This window comes from Solanum verrucosum, unplaced genomic scaffold (genome assembly GCF_900185275.1).
Source record: "Solanum verrucosum unplaced genomic scaffold, falcon-dt-bn FXZP01000181.1, whole genome shotgun sequence".
In the NCBI taxonomy this organism is placed as follows: Eukaryota; Viridiplantae; Streptophyta; class Magnoliopsida; order Solanales; family Solanaceae; genus Solanum; species Solanum verrucosum.
Window position 1 is genome coordinate 2,359,203 of NW_026020407.1, and position 12,537 is coordinate 2,371,739.

At 36.5% G+C, this 12,537-nt stretch overlaps 1 protein-coding gene across 2 annotated transcripts; it reads left to right on the forward strand.

Moving 5' to 3' along the window:
• Positions 1-587: 587 nt before the first annotated feature.
• LOC125840511 (diacylglycerol kinase 1-like) lies at positions 588-12,060 on the forward strand. 2 transcript variants are annotated; one of them, XM_049519482.1, is made up of 8 exons: positions 588-658; positions 4,116-5,639; positions 6,318-6,684; positions 6,842-6,918; positions 8,058-8,177; positions 8,375-8,539; positions 8,950-9,087; positions 11,693-12,060. In XM_049519482.1, exons 2-8 carry the CDS (start codon positions 4,437-4,439, stop codon positions 11,840-11,842), a joined length of 2,220 nt encoding a protein of 739 aa, XP_049375439.1. In that variant the 5' UTR covers positions 588-658; positions 4,116-4,436; the 3' UTR covers positions 11,843-12,060. The 2 variants fall into 2 exon arrangements, with proteins under 2 accessions (XP_049375439.1, XP_049375438.1); XM_049519481.1 differs by lacking the exon at positions 588-658 and adding an exon at positions 3,235-3,308.
• The last annotated feature ends 477 nt before the right edge of the window (positions 12,061-12,537 follow it).

The following is a 12,537-nucleotide window of genomic DNA, read 5'->3' on the forward strand; positions in this document are numbered from 1 at the left end:
TTTTAAGCGCAACAAAAAAGATTTTGTTCCACTTTTTAGCGTAATAGAAGGATTCTTCTTGTATCAGAATTAATGTATCCGAATGGTGACTTATGTATTCGGAAGGTACAAATTTTAAGAGATTATTGTAATTAGAAAAAGAATAGGGATATGATGTAATTACTCTTTACACTATGTGATTTACGTAAGTTACACAAAAATCTATGATATTAATAATACATTCCTCAATACAGATAGAGTGTATAACTCATACAAACATTAATTATACATAACATGAAAAAAATGTACCAAACAAGACACCATTAATATAACTAATGCATTCAGTAATTTTATCATTCACTCTACCAAATAACCTCTTACTACAAAATATGCATAGATAAATAAAAAGCAAACCCAAGCATATAAAGCAAAGCAAACCCAAGACAATAAAGTAAGGTAACCCATTAAATATACCTTAATTGTTGTTTTTTATATTTATATGTTTAAATCCTGTATTTGCTGAAAGCGGTATAAAACAGTGCAGATTTGCTTTTTTGCTTTGCTTCACTACACTTTTCCTTTGATTCTTCACTAGCTAGGGTTTTGCAGAGATAAAAAACATAACTCGATCTCTTCTTATTTTGTTCATTTGGTGCTTTCTGGGATTGACATGTTGTTGGTATGGCATTTCCTCTTGCGATTTGTGATCACATATATATATATAGATATATTTGGTTAAACATCGTGATGTGTTACTCAATTTTCTCTTTTTATTTTTATCCTATATTCTTTTCTGACTTTGGTTGGAAACTTTTATCAGTGTTGAGATTAAAGTAATTTCGAGAACCTCTGGTTCTATGGAAAATGATATAATCTGAACGTTTTTGTCTGTCATTGAGGGTTGGTTTGATTGATACCTTTTTAGGTGGTACTACTATCTTTCCGCTTGATCAATTTGTATATGTTTTTTTGAAGTTAAATTTTTCGTTATGACTTGATTTGATTAGAGAAGCAAGTATAGCACTTAGAATTATGAATGAGAAATACTGAAGATCATAAAATTTTTGGCCTTCACTTTTTCCCGTTGGTGGTGATGGTGGTTGCCTTGGGGTTTGCAAATATGTTTCAACTGTAACATACTATGCAGTGCCATGGATGTATCCGTTGGTTAGTTACACACATATAAACATGGATCTATATCGTTCTTACTGTTTGGGGAAGAAAACTAATAAGTATTTGTTTCAAACTATGATTTATTCAAACATCTTCTGAATACTTTATATTATGATAAAGTTGTGATTTTGTAGAAATTTGTGTAATTTGTAACTATGTAAAAGTTCATTTAAAATATATTGTGAAAATCAATGTCCAAAGTGAAGCCAAAAGTAGATTCTTATAGCTCATACTGTGAATCCATCTTTCTTTTTAGAAGGGAGGCAGTAATAAAATACTCCTTCCATTTCAATTTGTTTGTCCACTTTCCTTTTTAATCCGTTTCAAAAAGAATGTCTCTTTCCCTTTTTAGCGCTCTTTAATTCTAACTTTGCACATGACATGTTTAAGATCACAGATTAAAGGACATTTTGGTACTGGAACATTCTGATATCTTATGTTTAAGACCACAAGATCCAAAAGTATTCTTTACTTTCTTAAACTCCATGTCAAGTCAAAACCAGACAAACAAATTGAAACAGAGAGAGTACTTCCTATCCGGTTGTAATCCAAAGGGAAGGGATGTTGCAAGAACTTGGGGGATTATTTATCAATTTTTTTAAAAAGACATGTTTAATTCTTGCTTCAAGTTGTTTTACTTTATTTTCAAAATTTGACTAACATATTTGTGTATTTTGTCTTCTTAATCAGTTATTCCACATAGTTCTAAATCCGAACTAGACCCATAGTTGTTGACCTCGAAAGGTGATTAACACATTCTCTTTAGGTAATTTGAACCCTGACCCGATCTTTGGTGATGTAGACTAATTAAACAGAGTTAATTGCAATTATTAGTAATGGTGTCCTAACACACCTTACCTCGTTAGGTGGTGACTATTCTCTTTTAAATTTTAAAAAGAGTTGTCACATGTCCTGACCCATCTTTCACAAGGAAATGAGACATGCTAGTTGGTACGAGTGACATAAAAGTGTATTAAAAAGAAGTTCATCTACAAATACAACTACGCATAAAGGGAAGTAAAAGTTGTGAAGATCAAGAGACTTACCTTGTTTGTGAAGAGTCAAATTAATAAAAATTACCAGAAATAATTCCAAATGCCGAGGTGATGAACAATAATGGTGGTCCCGGAGTGATAAGCCTCCAACATCGTGTACAAGAAAATCCATCCTTTGATTATTCTCTATTCCACACAGCATGTTCTAGACGATCCCCATAAATTATAGCATCTCACAAAAGAAAAGAAATTGTTTGTAAAATGTATACCACATAAACCCTTCGGGGTGGCCCAGTGGTTTGAGCTTGGGACTTCCATGTTGGAGGTCTCAAGTTCGAAACCCCTTGCCAGCGAAAGCAAGGGGTTTGCCTTCTGGGTCGAGCTCGTCGTACCAGGCTTGCCTAGTGCGGGTTAGCTCTCCTATGTGGTTTGCGAGCTATTGCATAGGAGCGGGGGTTTTACCCTGTGTGCGCACCCAAAGGGTAGCGGCTGCGGGTTTTCCCTAGTCATCAAAAAAAATAAAATGTATACCACATAATTTTGGTGGCTAATTGAATGTGAGGGACTAAAAATAAATGATAAATCAACAACACATAAAGTTAAATTAAAGCAAAGTGTACGAGAGTATGAGATCAAGGTATGGTGAGGCTGAAAACAAAGTTAATTGCAATTAGTAGTAGTAAATGGTGCCATAACGCACCTTAACATGTGAGGGAGTGACCCTTCTCTGTTAAACCTCTAAAAGAGTTGTGACATTTCTTAGCCTGCCCTTTCGTAAGGAAAATGAGGTGTGACAACATGGAAACTCCACTGGGAGTACTACAAGTTATTCCTTGTGTCTTTTCATATGAGTTATTTCCCTTTATATAACATAAGGAATTACACTAGTTGTTACTTCCTTAGTTTGATTTCCTTCGTATGTCCCTTTTCTTATCCTTTCGTTTGTTGCCATATTAAAACTATATTTTTTTCCTTGTTTAATTTCTTTCCTTATTACCCTTATATATTTCCTAGTGAGGCTTGGTGCTCAAGTTATCCCCAAGAGAGATATTTGAGTATCTGAGGTCTTTGATCCAAGGGAATGGGGAGATCAAGCATGAATGAAGTGGAGACTTGCATCTGACATTTTGTGTGACAAGAAGGTACCATCAAAGTTTAAAGGTAAGTTTTATAGAGTAGTGGCTAGACTGACTTTGACTTTTGTTGTATGGGGCAGGGTGTTGGCCAATCACGAATTTCCATGTTCAGAAGATGCAAGTGGCGAAAATAAAGATGTTGAGATGGATGTGTAGGCATACTAGGAGTAGTAGAATTAGGAATGAGGATTTCCACGAAAGTGGAAATGACCTCTGTGGTGGACAAGATGAGGGAAGGGAGACTGAGATGGTTTGGGTATGTGAAAAGGAGATGTGCAAATGCCCCAATAAGCAGGTGCAGGTGGTTGGATATTGTGGGTGCGAGGTGAGATAGATGTAGGCCAAAGAAGTATTGAGGAGATGTGATTAGGCAGGATATGATGCATTTGCAGCTTATCGAGGACATGACCTTAGATAAGAGGGTATGGAGGTTGCGGATAAGAGTAGAAGATTAGTAGGTAGTTGAGAGGTGTTCTTAATACTAGCCTATTCCGGTCTTTGGATGGGTGGAGCTATGTGTCGATCGTAGTTTTAGGATATTCATGTAGTCTTTGGTTTTGATTTGATTAGCATCTGTGGTTTGCTGTGTTTAGGTGATTGCACCTTGTTGTTGATATCATGGTTCCTTGCATATATGCTTCACACTACTTTGCTATTAGTCATGTTTATCTTTTAATTACTGATTTGATTTGCTTGAGCCGAGAGTCTTTCGGGAACAACCTCACTACCTCAGAGAGGTAGTGATAAGGTGTACACTCTACCCTCCCCTTACCCCACAAAGTGGAGTTTACTGGGTTTGTCGTTGTTGTTGTAATCCCTTTCCTTATTGCAGGGTACTTTTTTGGCTTTGCTACCCTCGTCGAAAAGTTTACAGCCCTTTGAGAGGGCAAACAAAATGAGCAGAATTGCAAGTTTGGAGTGTACAACCATCATTACCTGAGTACTTCACTGGAACATATGTGATTATTGGGGAAACAAGGTAACCGACCTCAGGGGACTCATAACCAGCTTCTGGGGCTTCAAATGGTTTCTTCAGTAGAAGTTGCACAATGCAGTTATATATGTTAGGTTAATGCCCTTTCTGGCTGTTGATTTGTTACTTTAGGATATGTTCTGCAGATGTTTGTGAACATTATGGGAATATAATTAGGAAATGGAAGACTATCGAGAATTAGAGTTTCCGCTTCCTAGCTGGATCAGGAAAAATTCCTCCGAGATGGCTCAATCGTGGTTCTTAATTCTCTCCTTTTTCATTGCTGGTTTAGTTGGAATTCTCACTATCTTTTATATAGCTTTCCAATGGAGAAGGAACGTAAACATTAGTTGGATGAAAGCCATAGCTAGGTCAAAGAAAAACCCGAAAGCCAAGTATAAGGTCCCTGTAGCTCCTCATACTTGGACTCTGGAATCCATATCTAGAGGAAAAAGTTTAAATTGCTGTGTCTGCTTACAGTCTATGTCTCCATCTCAAACTCTTGGACCGATGGTGGCATCAGAGAGTTTTTTTAATTGCTGCAACACTTGTGGTGCAGCAGCTCATCTTAGTTGCTCATCGAGTGCTCTTAAGGATTGCAAATGTGTATCAATGTTTGGATATAGGCACGTGGTACATCAGTGGGCAGTTCGGTGGACAGAGGTAGCAGATCAACCAGATGAATCCTGTTTCTGCAGCTACTGTGAAGAGCCGTGCAGCAGTTCATTTCTTGGGGGTTCCCCTGTATGGTGCTGCTTATGGTGTCAGTGCCTGGTTCACGTTGATTGCCATGCTAATATGTTTAATGAAACAGGTGATATTTGTGACTTGGGCCCTTTCAGAAGGCTTATTTTATCGCCTCTTCATATTAAAGAGTTAACTAGGACATCCTCTGGTGGACTGCTTAGTTCCATCACACAAGGAGCCAATGAGATTGCATCTTCAGTACGTGCTAGTATTCGAAGTCAAAGCAAGAAATACAAACACAAACACAATAACAAAAAAAATGGAAATGTGGTCTCTGCGGACACAGGCAATGGTGACACTATTGGTAACACATCCACTGAAAGCACCGCAGATACTTATCAAGTAAATGATACTTACAGAGAAGAGGAAAATTATAATGGTGGTATACAGAGAGAGAGTGTAGATCAGCATCAAGGAAGTGTTCTGAAAAAGCTGGTATCTATACCCAGCTTCAAGAGGAGTTCTTCTATCAATCAGAAGGATGAGTCTCGGTTAATACGAATGAAACAGAAATATGAATTGACTGATTTGCCTCCAGATGCTAGGCCTCTGCTAGTTTTCCTAAACAAGAAAAGTGGAGCTCAGCGAGGAGATTCACTTAGGCAGCGATTGAACATTTTGTTAAATCCTGTGCAGGTCAGGTCATTTAGAGCAATATCTCTTAGCTAGTCACTTCTCTTTTGGCACGACTACATTGAAATTTGTTCGCCCTCTATCTATGTATGTATGAAGATTTGTGAATCAGTAGAACAGTTACTTACAGATTAAGAAATGTTACTACCATGGGATATGACTTAGCTACAAAGTTAGGGTTTACCATATCAATAAAAGAAGCTTATGAACCGCGGGGCATTGGGCGTCGGTCATATCACATATACATTATTAGGATAGCTGTTTGACCACATTTCAATTGATAATTTTACGTTTCACCTATAGACAAATAGGCTGATGTTTTACCCGTCTGGTATAATATAAGGCATTTGTCACAGGAGACACGTCAATCTTCATTTTCAGTTGAATTGACATGAAGATTGTAAAATTTGACTTACACAGGCATCTATCAAGTCAAAGGGAGAGAATTAAAATAGAAAGAAGTTTAGTTTTCCCTTTTTACAGAGTTCTAATGTAAAATAGCTAATTCCTGAGTTCTACTTATTTTGCCAGCTTGACTACAGCTCCAATTGTAATGAATATCATGGAAGGTGATTTATTATTTTACTATTAGCTTTCATAGTGTTGTTTACCTTTCAGTAGATTCAACAATTTGATGTCCATGAGTGTCATTATCTGATGTTGCATGGATATGCTAATTAGGTCTTTGAGTTGAGCTCAACAGAAGGACCCGAAATAGGTCTTTATCTATTCAGAGGAGTCCCTCACTTCCGGATTCTCGTTTGTGGAGGAGATGGAACTGTTGGTTGGGTTTTGAATGCTATAGATAAACAGAACTTTATTTCACCCCCACCAGTAGCAATACTTCCTGCTGGGACGGGAAATGATTTGGCTCGAGTTCTTTCCTGGGGTGGTGGCTTGGGTTCAGTTGAGAGGCAAGGAGGTCTTTGCACACTTTTGCATGATATAGAACAAGCCGCGGTAACCATTCTTGATCGTTGGAAAGTTTCAGTCTTAAATCAACAGGGAGAGCTGCTTCAACCTCCAAAGTTCTTGAACAATTACCTTGGTATGTTGACTTGACTTTTCATGTCATATATAATAGTGATATCTAAATCATCTCCAGTGACATAAAAAAATGTTGAATGTTTTGCTTGGAAATGTTGAGTGAGTTTCTCACTTTCTTTGATATAGAATTTGATGAATGTTGTTCAACTGATATTCAGGTGTTGGTTGCGATGCAAAGGTTGCATTAGAAATCCATAATATGAGGGAGGAGAACCCCGAAAAGTTTTACAATCAGGTAATGCAGATATCTTTTCGTTTTAAGTGGAGAATATGAAGCATGACAATTTGGTTGGTAGGTTTGATATGATAACTATGCCTTTATTCCAATTAAGTTGGGGTCAACTACATGAATCTTCATCGACTATGTTTCTACATTTAAGTTAAACTCGTGTCATCATCATAACAACAACAACAATATACCCAGTGTAACCCCACAAGTTGGGTCTGGAAAGGGTAGTGTGTAGCAGATCGTACGCCTATCTTGGAACGTAGAGAGGATGTATTACTAATACATGGAAATCCATGGTATTAGTAATGCAATGATATTCAATGCATGAATTAGCGTGCTTAAAGACCCAATTGCCCCTCAAAACATTTTTACACCTTTTTCACCATATTTGTGGAGGGTATTTTTGTTAATAAGTATTTTAAAAATAAATTATGCAATGGCCCCCAAGGCCTAGCTCGAGTGGCAAAAGGTGGAGGATTTGTGGCTTAGGTCGCAAGTTCAAGCCCCACACCATGCAAAGTGAAGCCCGGTATTTAAGTGGAGAAGGGTACATGGGCGACTGTGATTGGTCCAAAGGGCGGGTCACAAATGGATTTCTCGGTTATCAAAAAAAATAAAAAAATAAAATAAAATTATGCAATGCATGCTATTTTTAATACACCAAACCAAACAATGCATAAGAAGTAATCTTGCATAATTAATGCAAGTATTACTAATACATTCTATTAGCATTATTCTTATACACCCCACCAAACGACCCCTTATAGGTTATGCGGGAATGTGTGCATTATTTTATGTTGGATAGAATGTGGAATAAGAATGTGGTTATTACATAACATATGGATTAAAATGCTAAAATGACCAAACTAACCCTCATCGTAGTAAGAAAGTTGTATGTTGTTTAAAAGTAAACAAATAGTCTAAATTATATATTATATACTAATGTGTAATACATCAAACTAAATATTCAGCAAGATATAACTCATCCCTGCATAACTTGTCTCTTTACCAAACGACCGCTTAGAGGTTGAGGTTCATGATTGTTTGATTCATGTAGGGGGATAATGTATATTGATTATTTAAGTCATTTATGTATCTATGTGTATTTCTGTCCATGCTGAAAATATTTGGGGACACTTTTGCAGTTCATGAACAAAGTTCTTTATGCCAGAGAAGGTGCCAAGAGTATCATGGATAGGACGTTTGCAGATTTTCCATGGCAAGTTCGTGTGGAGGTTGATGGTGTTGAGATTGAGGTTCCTGAGGTATCTGTCAAATGCAAAGCTGCAAAATTCTTGTGAAAAGTTCATATGTTTTTTTTTTTTTGTTTACTTTCAAGTCATTTTACATCCTCACTTCTTGTTATATATCCACAATCAGTTTTCTTGTCTGGAGATTACTTAAAATACAACTACTAGTTAATTGATCAGATATGAAATGATCACGGTCCTTCTGTTTCTAGGATGCAGAAGGTGTTCTTGTAGCTAATATTGGGAGCTACATGGGCGGAGTAGACTTGTGGCAGAATGAAGATGAGAGCTATGATAATCTTGATCCTCAATCCATGCACGATAAGATGCTGGAGGTTGTTAGCATTTCTGGTACCTGGCATCTGGGGAAGCTGCAGGTATATTTTAGGCTGTTCCAGAGATGATGTTAATGTAGTAAATAATCATCATTTTAAAGCTTTGTTTCCTGGAGATGTTTCAATACTGTTTTTAGTGATGTTAATCACTTAGCTGTTATTTTGTGTTCATATCCCAATGTGGTATCTGATCAATAATGATATCTTGTAGTCCAGTAGTTCTGTGGCAAGAGTTGTTGCAGATATAGTTAAGGCGTAAGTAAACGGTGAAGAAGCAACAGATGGATCATTGTTTCTTGATGGGTTATTTTGAATTGTGATCTACTGCTATTATTTTAATCTGATTAGACAAATCCAATTGTTTCTGGGACATTTTTATTATGGTTTATTTGATCTTTCAGTTGCTTTTAAATGCTTAACTTCTGTGGTAAGAGCATTGTTGTTGCAATCAGGTCGGGCTTTCCAAGGCTCGGAGGCTTGCACAAGGACAAGTGATAAAAATTCAACTTTTTGCTGCATTTCCTGTTCAAGTAGATGGAGAACCTTGGAATCAGCAACCCTGTACATTGACGATAACACATCATGGACAGGTCTTCCTCCTTAAAATTCAACAGTGCTTAAATTTTTGTTCCCTGAAGCATGGATCTGAGTAGGGGTGTTCAAACCGAACCGAAACCGATAACCCAACCAAAAGATTGTTATTGCATTATTGGTTTTGGGATATCAGATTAATGGTTTGGAGGTGGTTTAGAATATTAAAAACGGGTTATCGGTTCGGGAATGGATCGTCTAATTTTTATCTCGTATAACTCGTTAATTCAAACGAATTTACAATGTTACCCGTGATTATATAAAATCATCTTGGCTAAATAAACACGATATAACTGTTTGTTTATGACCGCATTTTACATTCTCTATATCGAGCATTTTCTTTTTTTAATTAGAATTTCAGTTGCTTCCCATAGAACAACTTAAGTATCCATGTTAACAACTTTTGTGATATGTACAAGTATTGAGAAAATTTATTTCTCCCATATCACATTTTTGTTCTGTTTCATTTTTATTATGTTTGGGTGTATTTTAAATTCTGCGGGACATGATTCTTCATTTGTCTATGGTCTCCAAATTAAGCACCTATTATATGACTATGATTAGCATTTTTTAAAGTTTTTGCATGACTGTGTCCCTCCATTTGTATGTAGTGGAAATGCTCATTAAAAAAAGATCTTAGCAGCAAGCTCACATATGCTGGCCATGACAGGCAATTCGTTAATTTTTGCTTGTCTGTCTATCCATTTGTAGGATCATATTTTTAGTGGAAATGCTAAAGTGAGTTACTTGACCGATTAACCGATAACCCAATCGATAACCGCTATGCCAAATCAAAGAAACCAATATTTTATTGTTTTGGTAACAGTTTAACACATATAAAACCGATAAGCCAAACCGTTAAGTGTGAACATTCAACACTGAACTGAACCACTTGATAAGCACCCCTAGATCTGAGACCGTTGTATTTGGCATATCTTTATTACCCACTAATAAGTACCATAATATCATGGGTGTAAAGAGCTCTCGCGATTTGGAAGTGGTTGGAATGGGAAATATTAATTCTAAAATCATTCATTTCTTCTGCTGGGAACCGAATAAATATTTGGAGGAAGTGATTATACAAGACATGACACATCTTGAGCTTATCGAGGTGACATTAGATAAGAGAGTTTGGAGGTTGGGAATTAGGGTAGAAGTTTAGTTGGTAGTTGAGAATTTTTTGTGGGATAGGATCGGTGTTAGTACTTGGACCTTCTTTCTTGCAGTGGTATTAGCACGAGTCTATTAGTTTCTTGTTCTTTGATTTCAATCATCATCTGTGTTTTTTTTTTTGTTCTTTGGTTATCACATTATTCTTTTGGCATTATTATTCTTACTCTGTATGTTGTGTGCATCTCCCATTTCACATTATTTCGTTGTTGTTACTGTTCACATTTATGTATTCTCTTTTTTAAACTGCTTGAAAATACTTTATTTAAAGTCAAGGGTCTATCCGGAAAAACCTATCTATATCTCCGAGGTAGGGGTAAGGTCTGGGTACACTCTACCCTCCCCAAACCCCACTTGTGGGATTACACAGGTCTGAGTACACTCTACCCTCCCCAAACCCCACTTGTGGGATTACACAGATCTGGGTACACTCTACCCTCCCCAAACCCACTTGTGGGATTACACTAGGTATGTTATTGTTGTATTTCTTCTGCTTTGTGTCCTTACTGTATCGAAGCTATTAGTTTTTTTTAAAGGTCAGTAGTATCATATATGTGTGTGTGTGCGCGCTTGAAATAATTACAAAAAGAATCTAGCCTTCACATCGATCTTAACAGCATGGATTCTAGTGGGTCTAGAAGCAATTTGTTCTTTGATAAACGGTCACAGGAAGTAAGAGATTCTGCATCACCAACCAATTCCTCTTTGCACCAAAAAGAAACCAGTTGTTATTTAGCTTCTGTGTAGAACCGGTTTGTATCTTCTAAGCATCTTTCATTTCTCTCTTTCCAAATTGTCCACCAAATGGCCAAATAATGGCTGGGAAGTTCTCCACCATTTCTATTGCTCCTTTGACATACCCCTTCCACACCAGCTTCTCAACATATCCATTTTTATCTCAGCATATTTGAAAATAGATCCTGCAGCTGTGAGACAACACAGGGCAATACAAAAAACAAATGATTGATCCATAAAGGTAGCACCTTTTGCAAAGTTGAAAACCTGCAGATAATCCTGTGTCAAGTTGAGTTTTTATCGCTAGACACACATAATATGCAACTTCCAGTGGTACTTTAGATCTCCATATGCTTTTCCAAGTCAACGAGTTATCATTCTGTGAGTCAGCAACTAAAATTTATAATATGAGTTAGTAGTATAGGATCTCCATACGTTTTTTATTGTTTTTTAGATGATGTTCGGCCAAAATCTTGTCATAATGCCCAATTCTCTTGGTTCCTTGTGTTTCTCCTTTTTCGTTTGGTGGTGACACTTGAGATTACTAAACAAGTACTGCTGTTGGTACCCCGCACACGTATGGCACTTGTCTTTTGGACTATGACTTGATTTAAATGGAGTGACATGGATTCATACAATCAATTCCAGCTAGATTGGGATTGAGGCGTTATCGTTACATCTAACACTAGTGTTTTATAGGCCTTTATGCTGAAGAGAGCAGCAGAAGAACCTCTGGGCCATGCAGCAGCCATAATTGCAGATGTGCTTGAAAATGCAGAATCCAATCAAGTAATTAATACATCACAAAAGCGGGCACTGCTTCAAGAAATGGCAATCAGACTGTCTTAGCTGCGATTCTTACAAGATTGGACGCTGCTCTTTTAGTTTGCTACAGTCTGGGTTGTGTACTAAAACAATTATTTGATTCATCGCATGGGTTTGTCTACTTCATATGTAAAATATCTAAGATCTTGGAATGCTTCTAGCTGAAGCTTGTTCCTACAGTGAACTCTACAGTGTAAAGACTTAAAAATGAGGTAAATTTTGCAGCGGCATGTTTAATTGTATATCACGTTTGAGGTTATCAAAACTTTTAGGGAAAATGCATAAGTACCCCCTGCCTATGTCCAAAATCCCTGAGACACACTTAACCTTTACTAAGGTCCTATTAACCCTCCGAACTTATTTTTCAGTTATTTTTTTACCACTTTTCGGCCTACGTGGAATATAAACCAGATAAGTTGAAAACTTTGTTCAACACGCGCTGGGCACCACTTTTTCAACTTTCTAAAAAGTAAGCTATCAGTTCAAAAATAGCTTTTACACTTCCCAAAATTTCAAAAAGCTATCACTTTATGTTTTAGATAAAAATATTATTTATAATCTACTTTGTTAATATATTTTTAGTTAATTTATAGATTTCAATGTTTATATATTTTATTTCAAATTTGGGCTTGTAAAATTTTGTAAATATTATATATATAATTTTATTTTATTTATAGATAAATTTTTTTATTTATAATCTACTTTGTTAATATATTTTT